This window comes from Thunnus thynnus, chromosome 5 (genome assembly GCF_963924715.1).
Source record: "Thunnus thynnus chromosome 5, fThuThy2.1, whole genome shotgun sequence".
Classification (NCBI taxonomy): Eukaryota; Metazoa; Chordata; class Actinopteri; order Scombriformes; family Scombridae; genus Thunnus; species Thunnus thynnus.
Window position 1 is genome coordinate 1,610,555 of NC_089521.1, and position 22,241 is coordinate 1,632,795.

Consider the following 22,241-nt stretch of genomic DNA (forward strand, 5'->3'; position numbering starts at 1 on the left):
CTTTTCATATTCTTATCCTAAAAGTCTCTTTGTTCTTTCTTTCATTACTCTTTACTGTGGAGTTTGCTCATGCGAGTGTTCCAAGTCAGATTCAACAAACTCTCTTAACTGCCCAAACTTGTCGTAAACCTGTTCATAGAGAGGTGCGCGTCGATGAGATCTGATCATCGGCATAATCAGCACCACTAAAATGTCCATATAAGGCTCCATGTTCTGTTCCGTTCCTGGGCAAGTTTCATTCACAAAAATGTTACCAAAAAGTAAAAACAAGAATTTCACACTGCAGAGCTTCAAGTCCTGTTGTCAGAAATCAGCAGACAAAAATAATAAGTTTAAGAGTGTCAGTAGTCAGGGAGCTGAAACATTTGAAGATAGTAATGTAACGACATGTCATCGGAGCAGCTCTGCACTGTGACAGAAATAAAGAGGGAACGCTTTGACATGAAGTTAGATGCTATAAAACGTCTTTCTAAAGCAAAGCGCTCCATGACTAATATGAGAAGTGTCACGTGACAGTCACAGAGGTGTTAGAGAAGAGAATATTATAGGCTACAGTGTGTGATGTTACACTGTCAGCTGCAACACAACATGATGCTGGACAGAGAGCTGCTGAGAGATGTTTCGTAGCAACTACTGACATGGAGTTGCTGCACCAAAATATCCTGATAAAAATCCTAAAATCTAAAAACCATCTCTGTAAATTGGCAGCCATGATGATGATAATATGTTGAACAGAGCCTTATTTTTGCGTGAATTTTTTTTAGTATTTTACTTGAATTACAGGATCATATTACACTCCAAATTCATTCAGATTAAGACACTATTCAAAGTCAAATAAGTGTTTCTTCCTTGCATGAGGACATTGTGACAACATATAACAAGTTTTCTTGGTCAAAAAGTATCAAAACATCCACCTTCTTCTACAGCATAAATCACTTCTTCTTGCTGTCCATCCATATGCTCACCATGTTTCAAAAACTCACACTGACAAACATATTGTGTGTCCTGTGGCTGCTTCACAATACAATGAAAAACAGTAGACATTCAGGCTGTTATCAGTGAGATAAATTGTACTACATGCATGCATCTCTTCCTGTAAATTCCCCTTTATGTGAAAGCAATCTGAACCTGGTGTGGGAGTAAACTAGAGAGTAAACAAGTTTGAACATTTCACCCCCATTTTAGTCTCTTTACACTGACTTCCATTACGTTTTATAATTGATTTCAAGGTTCTATTAATTACCTTCAAGGCACTAAATCGTCTGACTCCTTATTATATCTGAAAACCTTTTATCTCAGTTTGACCCTGCCTACATTTTGAGATCCTCAGCAGGGGCCTTCTATCTGTTCCAGACTCTTGGCTCTTGGTCACTCGACAGAAATGAAAGAGTCAATTTCAATTTATGCTTTGGCGAAAGGTTAGGAGCTAACTAAAATCTTCTGGGCTTTATAGTCAATAACTAACTGCTCCTGCTTGGATCAATCCACAGTGTTTATATGTGACCGAAAGACTTTGGCTTAATTTAGTTCCACTCTGATCACTACAGGTGGAAAGTGACTCAGTGAATCAGCTTTCTGTATATTAGCTCTTAATGAGCAGATTTTTATGGCAGAATTCTACCTGTCTTTGAAGAAGATGATCCTTTTTTGTAGATTTCCAAAGCTCTGCATATTTCTCTATTATTCTCAAACTTCATGTTTGAAGCTCAGGGTTACCTGTAGCCTTAGGCTAACAGCTGGCCTGGGGCTAATCTAGACCACCTTCCACAGTGCAGCAGTTAGCTCACAGCTATGGGACGGTGTTCATGGAGGGAAAATATTAGCAAGAACAACTCAGCTGATGCTCAGTGAAGCTCCTGTTTCTGTTAAAGGTAGTCAACTTTATACTCCCAGCTTGTCTGCTGCTACAACTCGCTAGGTCCTCTGGTTGGATATAATAGTTCAACTTTTCTTTATAGAACTAAAAGACTCCACTAATTTTACTCATGAATTTCCAGTCACAGAAAACCTCTGTGACAAAGTGTGGAATTAGGTCTTTGAGAGGCAAAAAGGGTTTAGGGAGGAAATGCTATCCGTTGGATAATGGGAATTCCACTGTTTTTGGAGCTTGACTGATATTAGGGACTAAAGTCAGGACATCTCTTCTTCTGCTGCTTTGATTTTAAACATTCTTTCTCAGTCTGTCTATTGTGAGTCCCCTAACTTTAGAGAAGTGCAATAGTGAATAACTGGAATACCCCTTTAAATGATTAGATGCTCAACAATTTCAGCAGTTCTCTCTTGACAAAAGACAATCACACGTCTCATCTTCTTTACATCTATACTGTTCCTCAGAAATGATGTAGAATGATCACAGAATTATGTCACATCGCTTGCTGGTTCTGGCCTGACTGCTGCTGGTTCACTCATGGACAAAAAAAAGATAAAAAATAGACTTAAAACACAGAATTTTATATCTTAGGGGATAACTCATACTGACAATATTTGCTTACTTATTTACTTCAAGACATTTCTTTTTCATTGTCAAGAGTTTATCGAGTAAAATGTCAATCAGTCTCTGGTTCCAGCTTTTTAAATGTGAAGATTTGATGCTTTTCTTTGTTTTATACAACTGTAAATTTAATATCTTTGGGTTTTGGACAAAACAAAGAATGTGGAGATGTCACTTTTTACTATTTATGTAGTAAGCAAAGTGTCAAAATTCTGTTAAATGTAAAAAACTGCTTGAAACTGCTTAAAGTGTTTTATTTATTAGTCCTAAGCTCCGTGGATACACTGCAGCCTTAGTTTTCTGACATGATAAAGTCTGGGAACCCTGATCCGGAACAGCTATGAGTGTGTAGGACAGAGATGTGCACCCTGTTTCACCCTCAAGTCCTGAATGACTCGGATAATTCAGACATATGGCTGAAGTGAAATCTGCTTAGTCTGACCTGCAGACAGAGTTCCCAGAGTTCTGTTTGACTGCAGGCCAACAGTCTGCACAAGGAGGAGAATCACTGTAGGAAAATGATATCCTCTGTCAGTTTGGGTGTCTGAGCCTGAATTGGAGACAGTGGATGCATGTTAATCAGCAAGTTATTCTGTCCTCTCAGAAGTAGCTGGTACGATATCTGTGCCTGTGCAGTGTCCGGAAAGGACGTTTTTGTCTCACCTGTCAAGGGAGGAACACGAAGATATTGACTTATTGACACTACTGACACACATTTTTACATAATCATTGACCGCTGCTTCTTGTATTTCATAACTTGTATATGTGCTTATTTGCATGAGATACAGTATGCCAAAGTTCCCAAGACTGGCCCAGTTGGTAGCAGTGATGTCATGTTATGCACTTTTGGTTTTCTGACCATAGGTTTTCTTAAAACACAGAACGAAACATAAAATTTTGCACAGACATTTATGATTTCTAGAAGATGAATCCTGACTTTGGTGACCACCTGACTCTTTCTCTAACGCTACCAGTAGGTTGACATTTCTGGCTTTTAGTGAAATGTCTGGACAGCTATTGGATGGATTGGCATTACATTTTATACATATGTTCATGGTGTCCACAGCATAAATCCTAATGACTCTGGTGATCCCTCAATGTTTTCTCTACTTCCTTCATCAGGTTGAAATTTATTTGGTTTATGAATACCATCAAAACTTATGATTTTCTCATCAGCCTCAACTGTACTTTGTGTTTAATGCTAATTAGCAAATGTTAGCATGCTACATCATGCTACACTAAGATGGTGAACATGGTAACATCATACCCCCTTAAGATCAGCATATTATAATTATAACTGTGAGCATGTTAGCATGTTGATGTTACTCACTGATAGACGAGTATTTATTGGCTGTCTTAAGGAGCTGCAACATTTATTGATTGACACACTGTAGTCTGTACTGTACATTTACTGCCACATTGACAACTTACTGCTAACCTTTTCCCCACTTCCCCACTTGCATTTATCATCACTTTTCTGCTGCTCACTCTCTGCACTCGCTCAACTACACACACTCATTCAAACACTCACTACACACACACACATTACGCACTGCCTTATTCCTTAACAGAGCTACACTACTCTTACAACAGTACCTTTCACGTATATGTCCTTTGAAGAATAAGGAGAAGGAGGATGACTCAAAACAATTCCACAATAACATAGGGTGTTATTGTTCTCGTACAGAGTGCAAGTAAAAATCATTTAAAATCATCAATCACAGCCCATTGATATTAATTATTATGTGAAATTTTAGCAGCTGTGCTCACAATTTTGCAGCGGCGGTGCGCTGCTGCTAATTGAATATAGGGCAATTGTCTTTACAGTGAAGTAGGAGACATCTTGTGTCCAGCAGTTAAACTTCTGAGATGAAATATATTTACATACTCATAGATTCTGGAATTTTTAATGAGGTAGAAGGAGGAGATGCCATTTTAAAGATTGTATACTGGTACTTTTTTTCTGGAAAAACCATATCAGACACACATTACAAGCAGAGTTTTTTTGTATGCCTTAGTGAATGTCTGGAGGGGATCTTTAACATTCAAGTTTTTAAATTTCTTTACTGCAAGCTAAAGATTTTGTTGTCATATTCATGTGTCATGTGTTTTGGAGATGCACATACTATCCTTTTTAACCTATGACAGTGAGGTGATGACACATATGAAAAGATACAAACACACAAAAAAACCCCCAAAACTATTCCATTTGGGCTAGACTGTCTGGATGATGTCTCTGTGTGCCTTTCTTCCCCTGCCAACTACAATCTATTTTTCAGACTCTGAGAAGACATCTTCAGCCTCACACAGTAAATATACAACATATTTATTCCATAACGGCTCAACATTATGTGCATTGAGATGGGGGTGTGAGCACATGAGAAATATAAATAAGGGAGAAAAAATGTATAACTGTGTCTCTAAAACCAAACCACTGAACCAGTGCACTGCTGATAAGGGTTAAATTAAAAGAGAGTCAGTCAGCCTTTTCTGCTGCTGTTTAAATGCCACCCTGCTGGGACTTCGGACCGGCCATTAAAAACAAAACAGTCCACAGAAGCTACTTAGGATGATGGGACTCAGTGGAGTCATTGACATTTACTGCCAAACACAAATTATTTCCCACCATGCCAATTACAGTTCTGAGAGAGTCTCCTGAAAATCCCTCTGAGCTGCTGTTGCCATCATCTATGAAGACAAACCTCTTCTACATAGGCTGGAAATGTACAGCTGGGCTTCTTCATTTTCTGCATCTGGGATCCACATGAGAATCCCAACATCTCATCCAAAGTCCAGGGCTAATTAAAACATAACAAATCTTTAAAATTTAATCATTTAGAGAGGCTATACAGTGAATCATAATGTGATGATCAGTCAAGGTAGCAATCTCATGTCCTGCAGCTTTTATACACTAGTAGAACACAATAACTTATCCATCCTCTACCTGTCAGGATTTTGTCCACACTGATGCTTTGTTTGTTTGTGTACTCTGCCTGCATTTACATGTTCACATGGAGGGTTCACCATTTTGAGGGACATCTCAAACTAGTTGGGATGGAAGTGAATAACAAAATCAATCAACAGCGATTCCGCATATTGTATTGACTTGTCATTCTCCACTATACTCAATGGAAGCACAGGTGCTGGATGGAGGAGGAAATACCATGTTAATTTAAGTACATATTTTACACTTTCTTAATACTGCCTTTTCACAACCAGAATGAGCAGTGAAGCAAACTAGAAGGGTTTATCACTTTGTCTGTGGCTAAACTCATGTGATTGGTCTAAGGTGTTTAGTCACAGCCTGGTTCCAAACCTCTGAATCATCTCTGATTTGTTCAGTGATTCAAATAGGTCTGGTGTTGTGCTTACTGACTACCAATGAAAGCTTTGCAAACAAGACTAAAAATTTGGATGTCATCTCCTTTCATATCTACCTAGCTACATCCATGAAAAATAGCTACAGAAAGAAATTGACCTAAAATGGTGAGAAGTGGGAAAGAGATCCACACATAGTTCATGCTGGTTGTTGTAAGTCAATTTACAGGAATAACTATGTTTACTCGACTTAAGCTTTAACCTTGTGCCACTGACTGGATAGTGCAACACAAGCAAAATAACCCTGATCTGCCCACAATGTTAGATTATTTTAATACTGTTAGGAGTAAAGGGGGCAGGGTTTATAGTTCCTCTTTCTTCCTTTCCCTTTCCTAAACTGGACTGGTTTTCATTGAGAAGATAACAAGGGGGTGTGGTTAAGCTGCGGGTTGATAAAAAGGACGCCACGGTGAGGTGCGCGCGCAGCCACTGGAGTAACGTGTTGAGGCTCAGCTGGGAAAGCGCGAACATTGAAAGTGATACGAGTTGAGTTAAAGCCCAGAGAGACGTCCTTTTTAGAAGCGTTCGAGACCTTACAGCTTCACACCTTTCCTGCACCCGGACCCTTGAGTAAAACCAGTTTTGTTCTTCGGGGACCCATCCCCCAACCACCAAAAACTGAACTGAACTGCCAGAAGGAGCTCGCGGCTCACGAGAGCAACGCCAGAGCTGGCGAGGCCGAGTCGGAGGGACTTGAAATGCTAGTCGGCGTGGAAACCCGATAAGGTAACCCACCTCCCGACTGTCTATCTCTAACATTGGAAACCAGTCCGTCTTCCTCTGTGTTCTTCCAAGTTTCCTCCTTTTCTACACCCTCCAGGTTAGGACTAGTATTGGTGCTTAATACGGAATCCCCTAGACTTGACTAGTCCGTAACAATACCTACATATGCAGGGCAATTTGCTAGCCAGCAGCGCTAGTCAGTCACAATAGCTTGTGGAGCTTCTCTCTATTTTCTCTCAAATGTTCTGTTTAATGGCATTTTGTTCACCATTGTACACCATTTCTTTCAATAAAAAGTCGTTGAGGAGGGAAAATAAAGCTCAGTCAGCAAACTTGTTAGCTTAGCTTGGTTGCTAATGAGACAGTTCACACATTTTATTCAAAAGATGCAGCATTAATGCCTCTCTCATAACTGTTTACAAATCATTGCTCTGTTGTGAAGCAGTTTTTACTCTGACAGAGTGGTTCAATAAAAGTGAAAAAAAAGTGTGCAACACAGCTAATAAGCTACAAATGCTTCCTCCACTTTGGACTCTCTGGCTCTCTGTCCCCTCAAAGGGGCAGCACTGTGAAGACAGCTTGCTATTGCTCAATGGTGTGAATGTGTGGGTCAAAGTTCACCAAAGTTGACCTACATGCAACAAAATGCATTGATACATGGATTAATTTTGTCCCCACAAGTGAATCAAGTGATGGTGGCAGTTCCATTGTAATGATCTGAATTCACCACAAAATTTAGCTGTTTTAAATGCTGGTATGACCAGGCCTTTAGTCTAGGAATGAAGGGTTACTCTTTAGGCATGGGTTTGGGGAAGGTTGTGAAAATGTGTAAAATTTAAAGCCCACTAGAAGTCCCCTGAGGGTTCACTGTCCTTTACAACCTGTCCCCAAAGTGGGACAAACAAAAAAATTTCTAATCTTACAGATTTCTCATTTTCACTTGTCCTTAAGAGTTGCAGTAGAGTTATTAAAATCAAGAGGGTTCATTACTTGGGATGTGCTCAGCAAACTCTGCTGGTTTCTGCCTGGATAGACAATCATCCCTTCTTTTGCTAGCCAACTATCTCTTAAGTCATTAATTTAAGGGAAGAGCCTCATTCCTCTCGGAGAGTGTCCCTCTCCTCCTCTCTTTTTCTTTTATACACAATAATGTCTGAATTGGTCAGAAATGAAACTGAAAATGTGTAAAAATATGTTTCTGGACATATCTAACCAAGGTTCACTTTTACTTTGGTTTAGGGGTTAGGGTTTACCCTTATAACTATCAATTAGGTTGATATTATGGAAATTTTAAACTCTGTTTCAAAATTTGTTAATTATAAGTCACACATGTTATTGCATTTGATTTATTTGATATTAATAAGTGTAAGCCTGTTATTTAGTTATGGTTCGATTGCTAGGATAATGCTTTATAATAGATGCTAATAGATTTAATTACAGATTAGGAAATTAAGATTTATTGATTTTATTCTGTATTTTGCATTCAGTGCAGTCCCTCAAAACTCTTCGTTAGGTGGCTGTTGCTCTTCTTCTGCCTTGTTGGCTTGCCTACCACTGCTGCTGCTTCTGTTTTCTCTCAGCCTTATCAGCCATGATAGCCGTCCATGCATTTTGGCCATCGTCCTTTTTTTGAGAACTGAGAACTCCAGAAAGAGACTCAACTAAGAAGCAAAAGACTGCAAAGATGCCTAAGCCACAACCCAAGCTATGCCGTTTGACATTTGAATAACCTGTTATTTTTTGTAATCATCTGTTTTTATCATGTAGTTAAACCTTTTTTTAAAAGACTTTTCCAAGGACATCCAACTCTGGAGCCTGCCACTGAATGCACCAAGACTGGGACACCTCCCTGCTGTGTGTGTGTGTGTGTCGACTATGCGGCCTCAGCTAGTCTGAGACTGGATTCATCCTCCTGAGAAGCAGTGAACCAAAGCTGTTTCACTGCACCTACTGCAACTTCTCATCTGGCTGTTCCTCTGGCAACCTGAGGATTACCAGGTCTGCTTCGCCTTGCTTGGCACTTTCCAGGAAGCTCCTCAACATCAGTCCTTCATCACCAAGGAAACAGTAGGAAAACCATCTACCATGCTTCTGTCTCAGAGTTGATGGAAGAGCTATTAAAATTGTAATTTTTATTGGTTGTAATTAGAAGCACCTGATTGCATTTTTGACTCATTTTTGATAACACTTCATTCTGTCGGCAATAACTTGTTAATTTTATTTACCCATTCATTCATGCATCCATTCATTCATTTTAGTTGTATATATGTATATATGCTTAGTGTTTCTAATTCATTGCTATCCCTTGGTAGTTAAATAAATATCTTGAATTATAGCCTTATAGCCTAAGTCTTATGTTTGTCTGTTCCTTTATACCAGAGATGGAGGTCGCTATATTCAGAGTTCATGACTTTCAGGTATAAGACTGATTATTTGAATTTAATTATTTTTCCTTATAATTAATATATTAATTTATCATTAGTTATTAATTAATTAATTAAATAATTTTACAAGTGCATAACATTAATTTTCAAGTGTTGTGTTATTCCTCCCGTAAGCCGAAAGCAAAGATCCAGGGATCATCAAATAATTAGGGATCATCCAGATTAAAGTGTTATATAAAACAAAGACCTATCCATAATGGCATCCATAAGGCACACAATGAAAAAAATGAACAAATGTTAATGCATATAGATCCTTGTGTATATGAGACATACATACTGTATTCTGTAAATTCATTTTGAAATAGAATAGGTCCTGTGGATGTGTTTGATCATTCCCTTTACTTACTATCTTCTTAAATCAAATTCAGTTATAATCATTTCAGTTCTGTAAATGTATACATATCTAATATACTGAATGTGTATATGAGCTGTGAAGATAGAAAAAGTAGGCTACTAAACAAACAAACAAAAAAAGTAACAAAAAAAAAAGGTTTGTCATGTAAGAAACAAACATGTGTTCTTACCCTGTAATAATCTGTGCTGTATATGTCACGTGACATGCCAAAGTCTCCTATTTTCACCAGGAGGCCATTCCCCACTAGGCAGTTCCTGGTAGCCAGATCACGGTGAACAAAGTGTTGAGATGCCAAGTAGATCATCCCAGCCGCAATCTGACTGGCTATATGAAGCATCTGGGACAGACCCAGCTCCCCATTGGTCTGCAGAGGCTGTCCATCAACCAGGATCATGGCGTCTGGCCCGTGGGCTCTGAGGAGGGAGGTACAGATTCTGTTAGAAGCTCAAATCAAAGAAAATCCACTGGTGTGACACAACTCCACCTTCAGTCAGTGTGATGTTGCTTGACATAGCAACTTAGCATCTATACACAGATTACAAACAGTTAATGCATAGTTTATAACACACTATGATGTAACATACAGTACATATTGATATATAGTAATGTATTAATGTACAAATACTTTGCATGAATTAACACTTATAAGTGAACCTTTAGACCACATTTCCATCTGGTGTCAACATGTGATCTGTATCTGGGAAATGAAATTCGATCCATCAGCCTTTGCATTTACACCTGCTATATAATGATGTATCATAAAGTGTCAGTTACACTTCTGACAGACTCCTAGTTGTGATTCTTTTATAGTGACGTATCTCAGTGGTGGTCATTATAGCCTCTTTTTACTTTTTTTTACTGGGATAATCTTTCAGGCACCACTGGTGATTTTCACTATGCAGCTACATTCAGGAGCATTTCCGTCTTGTGCCTTTTCACACATGTCATGGTAATGCCAGAATATATGGATCAGATCAAACTTTCAAGCTAGGCAGTCCTGATCAAATATGAATCAAGAATCTGTTGCTGCATTGCCTATTTCTCACCTTAAATGTTTTCAGAAATATATCTAAGTGTACTGTTTAGCTGTAATATGAGAAGTTTGAGGCAGGGCCGCAATTTGAAAACTGACGAGCTAAAACAAGCACCGCCCAACTCGCAGTACATCACCCACACGTCAAGTCTTGTGATTGATTCACTTGCTCCACGTGAAAGCGTCTTTCATCAGACGGATGTAACCCTTCACGTGCTTGTCCCTGCACTGTTACTGCTTTCATTCACAACACACCTGTGCTGGCATTTTCCCTGAAATGTTACTAGGTCTTGAGGTGGGAAATTGGCAGATTTCCCTGAATATCGATCCCTGCTCCCATTCACACATGACCCCATGCGCGAAATGTTCCTGAACATTTCAGGGATAGACTGCATGTGTGAAAAGGGCTTATATTGAAATAGTGTCAGTGCTGTTTTGGAGGGAGGGATGGAGTAGAGAGTGAGTGAGGAGGAAGGACAGAGTGTCAGCTGAGCTGTGATGACTTGAGTAGTTAAATACCCACTGACTGTGCAAAGTGAACCTTGTAGTCAACCTGTGCGTGTGTGTGTATGTGTGTGTGTGTGTGTGTGTGTGTATGTGTCTTTTCAGCTTCACAGACTTTTAAGTCGCTAATAGAGGAAGTGATGCCAGTGAAGTGGCAGTGTGTGTGTGTGTCGGTGTGTGTCTGTTAGTGACTCTGTGTGTGTGTGTGAGCATGGTGGTTGGAGGGCAATGGGTGCTGGCTAAATTAGCAGTGTGTCCTGGATGAATTGATGCCAGCACTTTAATGGAAACACAATTACTGAGCTGAAATTAGCATCCAAGGCACAGAGAGACTCACTGAAACACTGTCCCATACAAGCATGCACACACATACACACACACGCACACATACACACACACACACACACAGAGTCATACATAAGCACTGGCAGACTTCACTTCCTGACGGCAGACTAAGTACCAATGTTCTATTCTGCAGGGCAAAGCATCCTGGGAGCAAATAACATCTAATCACAGCAGACATAATGCAGCTCATTAGCTTACCAACCGCAATTTACAATTTAGGCATTTAGCTTGCGCTCTCATCCAGAGCAACTGGCAGTGGGAGCAAGTAGGGCTGCAGAGTTCATCTCAACCTGGGACCTTCTTGTGAAGAGATAAGTGAGGTAAGGACCATGGGAAAAGAAAAAAAAAACATGTAATGGGTTCCAAATTCACAGCTCATGTACTGCCAAGTGGTTGTATGTTCATTCATTTACTCTCTATGGCTGTCAACACATGATTTTACCCAGTGCTTTCACTAGTGGGACACTTCATTACAGAAAATAATCCATTATATATTAGATTGTAATGAAAGTCCTGTTTTTAATAACTATTCACTTATGTTTCAATATTACTGCACATCTCATGATGGCCCAACTTACCAACCAAAACACTTTGGTGTTTAAAGTCTCTTTATTTAAAGGCTTATGTGATAGTCACTGTACGTCATATATTTTTATCTTTAGGACAGGATAAGCTACTCAGAAATTGTGCCAGCTTTTTTCTTGTGTGTCCACAGGTTTTCAACACACTTCAAATATCTGTATGTGAATGGAATGTCTCCTAGAAATTATGTTATTATGATTGTCTACATCTTTTCCACTCCATGAAGTGCTGCATTCTCCAACCTCACAACAATGATAGGGAGAATGGTGTGTGCTGGGATTACGAAGTATAGGACTTTGACACTGGTCTTTTCCTGCGACCTGCATGTAGTTAGGTTTAGGCAACAAAAAAAACTTTTAAGTTAAGGGAAAGATTTAAGGTTTGGTTAAATATTGAAAAGTTTAGATGTTCTTACTCATGTCACTGTTCAATTTTTCAATATTGAACCAAGGCCACTATCTTCCCCTAAACTTATTACTATCATGCTTTGCATGGGCTACACCCAAGCCCCCAGGAATGGTGTTGGGCTGTGAAGCAATTGTGGTGTAGTGGCCACACTGGTCAATTGCAAAAGTTCTTTTCACATATAGAATCACTGGAAAAGGAGTGGCTGAAATAACAGACTGCACCAAGTTTTGGTATTTGTGTCAAACTGTGCAAGCTAGATGGGGTAAGAGTATATTGGCACCTTTCCTAGTGACCAAAGGTGTCTGATCATGTGGAATATTGTCACCTTTTCTCTTCAATCTCTATATGGATGATCTTTCTAAAAAGTTAATAAAGTGTAAGGCTGGATGTATGGTGGGTATAGTCTTATTAATCATCTGATGTACACTGATGACTTGGGCGTTCTGGTTGCTGGCTGCTCGCTGGCAGCCCTCCAGCTGTCATTGGCATGGGGCGGGTCATTCAAGCAGCACTGCAGACATCATGTTCGGTTGTGGCCAATATCAACTTTGTAGTAGAACTATTCAGCACGCCAGCCATGAACTGGACAAGGATGATAAAATATACAATTTTTCATGTTTCCACTCTGTATTATTTAGAAAGAAAAATATGCCTGGTCTATTTTTCTGTCATTTAAAAAATAAAAATGCCATTTTTCTTTTAAAATCACGTTGTTGGCCGAGTAGCCTATGGACAACAAACAAACAATGATGAATGATGAATCATACAGCTCCAGGAAACCAGAGACTGTAATGATCAATTTCTCTTCCATTTTCAATATGGAATGGAACAGATGTTTGCTAGGAACTTAAGTACAGCGGTCGCTGTGGGAAGAAAATCAAATCCTTACCTACAATCGGTTTCTGCGTCAGCGGTGTCACTGCTAATTTGCATAAAGTTACACTCTGCTCAACTTCAACTTGTCGGTCTTGGCTCTGGCATTGTGCTGCTCACTGCTGCCAAGGTGTCTGAAGCCCTTCTTTGCAAGCTTTCATTGACAATGAATAAATGGGTGTGAGTGCACAGTTAATCGTCCTGTCTCCTTATAGTGGTGGCTTACAGCAGCTGCTCAGTCTGCTCAAGTTATGGTGTACAGTATAACATTAAATTTAACTCTAAAACGAGTGTTCTCATGATTGCTAAAACCAAGGAGGATCAGAAGCAAAATTTTCCTTCATTCTTTACGGCAGACTAAGTGCTGAATGTGGTGAACAAAGTAAGGTATTTGCAGCGCCAGTGTTGCAAACTTTATGCACAAGCCAATATGCTGGCATGCAAATTTTATATATGTAGAGATGATGTTAAAACACCCCTTTTTACAACCTACTGTACTCCACTCTATAGAGCCCACTTTTGGTGCAGTTATAAAGCAAAAATGAAAAAGCTTCAGGTGGCATTTAATGATGCGTTCACAATTTTGCTCAAGCCCCCAAGATGGACAAGTGCAAGTCATATGTTTGTGACTAGTAATGTTCCAATCTTTCATGATGTGTTGAGGAATATTATGTACAAATGTATGGGTTAATTAATTGATTCAAAAAATGTAATCATAATTGCCTTAACTGAGCCTACACAAAGTGATACAAGGTATTCTTGTTTTTAAAAACACTGGAACTGTGGACTTGTGAACTACAACAATTATATCTCTGTGTTGTTGTCCTCATATTGAATTTTATTATTTTTACACTGATATGGACCTAGGTGTCTGAAATAAAGTTAAATGGAATTTTCCATAGTTCTAGGTAAATTTATGGATGTTAATCGTCAAAGTGCAGACTTACTGTATGGAGATAATGATACCACATGAGTAAGTTCTGCTGATCCAGAAATATGTGTATTATATGCTTGACTGACTTATCACCCTGAGAGGGGGAGTTTTTTTCATACAAATTGTTAATTTAAAATGATCATAAAACAATAAAATTGCTTTTGTTTTTTGAATGAAATCAATTTGTACTGTATCATGATCTTTGCTAGTCAAGAAACAATGCTTCACATTTTATACAAAACCATACTTGAAGAATTTATGTTTGTAGCGAAGCCAGCTGGCCTGTTGTGTAACTCCCTGTTTCCACTAACACATCAATGGCATGGTCAGCTTGTTGCTTGAACCCTAGTTTCACTTCAGTGTGTAAGATGGGAGTGCTAGCAGAGCTGACAGCTTTGTTCCCTGTGTGTTTGGACCGCAGATCCAACAAAGTAGTGTAAACTGAATGAGTTTCCTCAGACATCCTCAGCTGCAGCAGAGAACACAGTGGATGTAATGTCTCCCTCCTGATTCTCTGTTTGTCTATTTGTCTAGAGCTTTGCTCTTTCAAGCAGCCTCATCTATCGATCACAGAGCAGCTCACACACACTCACAGCCTGCACTGCACTGAAGCAGGCCACAAACACTGACGTAAAATTAGCTGCTGCATGGTTTCACACAGTGAGCCATGACAGCAAATAAAAAAAAAGGTCAACTTTCATCTACTCAGATGGGAGTGGAAATAACAGTGTAAATTCTTATGACAAATGAGCCTGATGATGCATAGGCAAAATGCTTTACTCACTCCTCAACCTACAGAATGTACAAATATATACCAAGAAGTTTTAAGCTGGTCCAGTGTTAAGTTCTGGTTCTCTGAAACACAGAACTCAGTTTTATACTGGCAGGTTTATATGTTTAGATTAAAATCCATTTGTCATCTGTGTTACACTTTCAAACTCAATACATGTATTTCTGAGCTTGTCTAATATAAGATTTACTTAATCCAATTAGGAACACTTTTTATAATGTGTATATATATATATATATATATATATATATATATATATATATATATATATTGTGCGTGGTCAATATATGCATTCAGAGAAATTGTGTTTACTCTGAGTTACCCATTATTGTGGGTTTTGGAATAAATCTAGTTTCTATCAACTAGTCATCATACATTTCCAAAATATCTTTAATTTGTTGTCAATTGTGTGCTCTGCTTCTGTGCTGTCTGTGCAACTGTCTGCTAGAAAATATAGTATACAACAAAAAACTGTGGGGTGGTGGGGGAGGGTTGGGGTATGGAGATGATGGGTGGGTGGGTACGTGACATCTTGTGTACTTGTCACATGTTCAGAGCTATGCAAATGTGCATATGGAAAAAACAACTTTCACTTGTATTGGAGTAATATTTGACCAGGAATTTCTATACTTTACTCAAGTAATGGAGTTGTGTACTTTGTCCACCACTGCATGTAACATTTCCCTGTTGCATTCATTATACAGCCATGCTTCAGTACCGGTCAGCTCATGAAAACACAAATGTGCACATTTTGCGTTCTTACACTCTATTCTAAGAACAAAACAATCAATACCACTGTGATGATTGTTTTTCCATTCCTGGCTGTGCAGGGAAATACATACAAATTTGGCTGTGAATGTGGTTCGTAAATAAACACATAAATCAGCTGGTGAACCCACAGCCAGCAAGGTGTGGGGGTACTGACTATTAAATACCCCCTCCAAAAAAATGTTTGAGTTTATTAAATACTTGCAGTGATCCCACCACAGCAGAAACAATAAGTGTATCTCCCCATTGAGAGAGATGCATTTACGCACAAGACACAGAAGCCTAACTATTTTGAATAGTTAAATCTCTCAACATGCTGACAGGATCAGTCAGGATCTAATGTTAATTAATGTTCTGTATTCTTCTACACATCCAAAAGGTCACACACACTGTCCACGTTCATACAGTGAAAATGTTTCAAGTAAAGTAGCCGTCCTCCTGAACCTCAGCTCCATCAGAGCTGTCTAAAAAATGTATTTCAGAAGCTAGAAGTTCAATTCTGTTTCCTCTGGAGGGTTTCCTTTGTCCTGCCAAGTTGATAACTACAGGTTTTAGTAGTCAGGCTTGCTGGAGACAATTTTAATAGGTATGTATTAACCAGGTCTGTGAGCCGCACACCTCACACCTGGTTCTTTTCCCCACTCCGCTATCTTTACAAGCAGCGTCTATTTTTGCTGGACCAGCTCACACACGACATAAAAAAATAATTATTGCAACAACACAAATGGGCCTATAGGCTGCCAGCAACCTGTAGGCTGCAGCAAATCCCAGCACCCTTACATGCCGCGGATATGGGTGAATCCGCCTAAGGCTGACCGGGAGAAAGCGCTGTACAGCCAGGGAGAGAGCGGCCAGGCTGACCTCGTGGGCTGATGAGTCTGGTAGACTCAGTCGGAGGCAGAGGAATTTCTCCTTCCTCCTCCTCTTTTTCAAATAACACATTAAAAACTGTTACATTGCAAGTGTGTTGGCCAAGTGCCAACTGCCCACTTGATAATGTTCCTAATGGATACCTTGCATTATACGAGACCTAGCAGTTAAACACATCCGGAATTCCTAGGCCCCCTTTAGTTCTTGGGATAATTATTTTTTTGTATGTATTTTTGATGTATGCATTTTTATTCCAAATGAATTGAGTGAAGGGTAAATTTAAGAGGAATAGAAGATAATATATAACATGTTCATTTTCAAAATTTCAGCTCTGTCCCATAGAGATAGTAGAAAAGCTGTCAATCTATTAATGTCATCCTTCACTGTACAGAGGATGATAGGACCATTCAGACTGAATATTTTTGTTACAGGGGATGTAATGTTTACTCCTAAATATTTCATCCCATTCATTTTTATCCCAAAAATCAGACCTATATGTATGGAAATTGAGAGCCATTGCCTCAATTTAATTCTAGTTAATATTATACCCTGAAAATCTTCCAGAGGTATTGATTAATTTGAGAACTGCTTGTTAGGAAGATACTGGTCTACTAAGATGAGTAATATGTCATCCACATACACATGTTAATTTATAATTATATCCATGTTCTGTAGGTTCATGCCATGTATACCTATTCTACCGCAGATCACACAGGCTAAAGGCTCAAGAGCAACAATGAAAAATAAGGGACTGACAGGACATCCTTGCCTTATTCCACGTTGAAGAGGAAAAGACTGAAATTAGGCCATCAGTCCTGAGTGATGAATGTTAGGCACACTAAAGGGCCTTAACCCAACTAATGAACCTTGAAAGCCAAACTTTTTAAAAGTATAATACAGATAAGGCCATTCGATTCTATCAAATGGAATGGACCATCACACAGTGGAAACGTGTATTGCGGTCAGACAAATCAGTATTTCAGCTCTTTTTTGGGATAAATGGATGCCATGTGCTCTGGACCAAATAAGAAAAGAACCATCCAGACTGTTACCAGCAACAAGTCCAAAAGCCAGGGTCTGTCATGGTATGGGGTTGTGTCAGTGCCCTTGGCAACGGTAACTTACACTTCTGCAATGGCACCATTAATGCCGAAAAGTACATAGAAATTTTGGAGCAACATATGCTGCCTTCAAGATGACATTTTTTTTTTTTAACATGCCGTCCCAACTTTTTCTGGTTTGGGGTTGTATATCTCCCCTCATGGTCTGTGTGTACATTAGACAGTTTAAATGCTATATTTTTGGAAATTAAGATGCTTAAACCTCTACTACCTTGGTTACCTGTAGACCATTGTTGTTTTAAGCTTTCCAACTGTTCAAAATTTAAGTAACATAGCCATCACATATAAGGGATTTGAGATGCATGCAAGATTTTATATCCTTTAATGGGGTTCTAAATGCTATTTACATTCAAAGTCACCACTGCAATACTATTTAAACTTGTATCCATCTAAGGTGTGAGAGAAATTAATCAAACCCTGAGCTATAATTGACTCAGTAAACTACTTATTTATTTTAGCCTACTTCTTATTTTAGAACATGTGTTTTTGGCTGTAGTTGTTTGTTTTGCTGAGGTTGTTTTATTTTGTTTCATTCCCCTGTGTCTTTTAACAGACTGATCAGGACTAGCTCTCCTAATGATGATGGCATGCAACTTGATGCAAGCTTAACTCCTCCATTACTTCCTAAAAGAGCACAAAAGCAGTAAATACCTGCAGGTTCACATAATGCAATATGCATGCATTCTTTTGTGTTTCTGTTCTTTGCTCGTTCAGGTGAAGTTGGCAGGTTGCAGCAGCAGGTGGCGAGGTGTATGAGGAGGAGCAGCAGCAAGTAACGGTGTCAGAGTGCACCAGTAGGAGCGCTGACTGAGCACTCAGCCTGGCTCTGTGAGAGTTGCAGCACAGGCTAAATCTCGGGACCTGCGGTTTATTTTTTGACCGCCCACTCCCACCTGCACCAAAGTTAAAACCGCCTGCTCCCACAAGATTTGTGTTGGGTCCTGCAGGACCCAATTCCAATATAGTCCTTTACCGTGGAACTCTGGCCTGATCCGTTTCTTTCATTTTGCCAATGATGCAACGCTTTTTACCTGAAAGAAAATGATAAGACTTTGCTGTTGAGCCAAAGTGCAGGGCTGTTGCTGGAGACTGCACCGGTTTTGATTCTCGTGTCATGCTTAGTCACATGACCAAACACACAGTGAAAATGTCTTAACAACGGAGGCAAAAACCAAACTAGTAATAGTGTAAATATCCTCCCACTGTGTTTCCAGATGAAAGGTGACAGGGTCACCAAAATTCTAGGATTTATCCTCTGGGGACCATAACTATCCACAGCAAATTTTTGGGTAAGTTTTCCATTCATTAATTTTAAGGAATCTTTTCGATGATCCGAACTGTTGGTGAAGATACATTTTTAACCTGATGGTGTCACCAGTTCTGTGAACACACTGATTTACAAATATGGGACACTTCTATGTCTATCTATTTTCTTTGTCTCAGCCATCAATAACCATGCAAGGGGTAGCTTAAGCAGTTATACACTGGAGGACACAGTATGGGTAATATTTTTACTTAAGGCTGACTGCATTTTACATAATGCTCTGGGTGTAACAGTTCCCCATGTCAGTCTGTCACTCTAGCAGACAGGCTCATTTATCAATCACTGTATAACACACTTGCATGGCACATGACAGAGCTCTAACAAGGCTCCCACAGTGAGGCACATTGACTATAGTGACAATATTTGAAGCCAGAGTACAGTCTGTCAATTATATTCATAACTTCCTAACAGACAGCACCACTTTATAACTTTGTAACAGGCAGCTCACTAAAAACATTTTTCATATACAGGCTGGCAGGAATCAGCGGGGATTTCACCTTTAGAGAAGCAAAGTGAGGGAATGGTACTTAACAAGTAGGTGGTCATGGTCTGCTGACAAGGTTCAAAATAAGGTATCAACCTGCAGACAGGGCCATCCATCACTCAGTGTCTACAAGCTAACACATTGCTCTTTGTGCCATTCACAGACCTGGCAGCTGTGGTCAACCTCTGCAGTCTTTCTTCATGTAATAATGAGGTCAGGTTGAAAGTGACTTTTTTGCAGTATTTCAATTGCTGGACAGGACCGATGAAGAGCTTTAATATCACAGTAAACTCAACAAAGTCAAAGGAAGTCAAGTCAAAAAGATGAATAGGACACAACAGGGGACTAACTTACACACACTAAGACTTTACACACTTAAGTACAATTTTGAGGTACCTACTTTAGTATTTCCCTTTTTATTGTTACTTTATACTCCACTATGTAAGGGGAATGTTGCTTTTTTTATTACACTATATTTATATGACAGTTATAACTACTGGTCACTTTGAAAATTAAGGTTTTACACACACGAGAACTCTACTGTACTGTATGCATTGTTACAGAATAACTTACCCAACAGTTTATAAAGTAGTAAAAATCAGCTTTACTTCTGCAACACCCACATGAAATGCTGCATGCACAGTAATGCATCAGTAATAATAATCCATCCATATAATATAACAACGGTATGTCTACATTTACTTAAATTAAACATCAGAATACTTCCTCCATCAATGGCTGTGATACTGACAGCCACTCTGCATAATAAATCATTTTACTACTTTTAATATTTAAAATCCCCCTTCACTCAAAAATATGTTTTTCTTCTTGTTCCTTCAGTTGGATGTTTGAGCTTCACTATGCAGAATGATGTGTGTGCAGAGTTTGACACTAGAAGGCTGTTTTCACAATGATCTGCTGAAAGTGGAAAGTTTCTCTGTGCTCATTGAACTTTTAAGAGGTTTAAAGGGGCAGGCCTATGAGCAGGATTTGTGACATCACAACTAGTTTGGAGCCAATCATGGTCCAGTATGCAACTTACACAAGTGTGATGTGGAAACTTGAAGCCTGCAGTACACATTCATTGAGAATGGACTTTACAGTGAAGTATGAGACATCTTGTGTCCAGCAGTTCAACTCCTGAAATTAAATATATTTGCATATTCATAGATTCTGGAACTGTTAATGAGGGAGAAGGGGTAGATATAATTTTAAGGATTTCAACAACATAACTGAACTTTTTTTGTATGGAAAAACCATATCAGACACACATTATTGTTCAAAGAGTATTTTACATACATCTTAAAACATACAGTACCAGTCAAAAGTCTGGACCTTTCCATTCCTTTGAATGAGAAAGTGTGTCCAAACTTTTGACTGGTACTGTACTTTTACTAAAGTGGTGAATGCAGGACATTTACTTAAACTCATGGATTATTTGTTTTACATTGTGGTGTTACTATGTTTATTTAAATTCCAGGTTATTACAATTTGGGTCTTTTTCTTAATATTAGCCATCATTGTATCAGTTATAAACAACCAACAGTTTATCTAGATTATGTAAACCACTTTATCTGGAGGTCAAACTATAAATGAACAGCTGATATGTAGGTATGTGTTCAACAGAACTCCCTGTATACTGAACTACCCTGCAGAGCTACCCTGCTTCAGAAATATTTTTACATGTAGCACTCAGTGCACACATACTGCTACAAATGTGTAAGGGATAATTAACAACGAGTAGGTGTGTGTTAAACAGTTTTAAAGCACGACGTAGAGGCAAAGGACCACCCGACGCGAAGTGCCTTAAAACCATTTAATGCACACCTACAAATTGATTACTCCACTTATACCATGGTCATTTGCCAACAATATAAAATAAAAGCATTTTTTCAAATTTTGAATGAAAATTTTGCACTCAAAATCAATAGGTTATGAAGCAAGAGCTTACTATTGTCGTGAGTGTCATTAAGCATAACCGCAGAGTATGTCCCCGAATCAGTGTAGTTTTGTTTTTGGTAGTATATTAACTGCCAAATTTGCCTTGCCTTTTTTATATATTAATCTCATCCTTCTCTTCTTCTATCATTTTAAGCTCTTCAAGTGTCAGTTCCTTGTGCCATTTTTCGCTTGGTTTCTTTCATTTCTTCTCCATTTCTTTTTCCTCCACGATGTCCCATTCTTCAAAACTTCATAATGAGTAAGCTTTGACAGCTCTTTAATGTTGCTATGGTTATAAGTTGGATGAATTTAAATGGTGATTAAACGTGAGCCAAACTACGTGTGCATTAAACCGTTTTGATACACATCTGCCGGCCAATCAGAACAGAGTATTCACCCAGACCATGGTAGAAGCATGCTTATTAGCCTTGAAATGTTCACAAGCAGAAAGACAGGCAGCAATATACAGGCAGGTCTCCGGGGTTCATGAGTCACACTGCCAAGTACACAGCTATGGCAAATTCCCAACTTCTAAATATTAGCTACAACAACTTCCAAGCCCTATTAAGTATTTTAACGCAGTAATGACTGACAGTTCCCGGACACTTCTCTACTGGGATTTGATTTTAAGGATATTCCAAATGAATTTCTGGCAAGCACATGCACGGTCTTTGTTAATAGACATTACCTCTGAGAAATAAAATAAAAAAGGCAATTTATGTCACTGAGAAAATGTAAGTACACATTGCAAGAGCAGAATAAGAGGATACTACCTTCACTGTGTTAACATGGCTGATAACACAGTGGTTTACATGTAATGTGTATTTACAGAGGCATTCCTTTTTTAGCTTTAGACTCCACAAACATTCAACA

The 22,241-nt window shown here is 38.9% G+C and overlaps 1 protein-coding gene across 3 annotated transcripts in view; it reads right to left on the reverse strand.

Annotated features, from left to right (window-relative positions):
• ntrk3a (neurotrophic tyrosine kinase, receptor, type 3a) overlaps positions 1-22,241 on the reverse strand; it is a 225,208-nt gene that overhangs the window by 23,909 nt on the left and 179,058 nt on the right. For all 3 annotated transcript variants that reach the window (XM_067588663.1, XM_067588665.1, XM_067588664.1), the window contains one exon: positions 9,561-9,804. In XM_067588663.1, the coding sequence (XP_067444764.1) occupies positions 9,561-9,804 (244 nt within the window). The remainder of the gene's footprint in view (positions 1-9,560; positions 9,805-22,241) is intronic.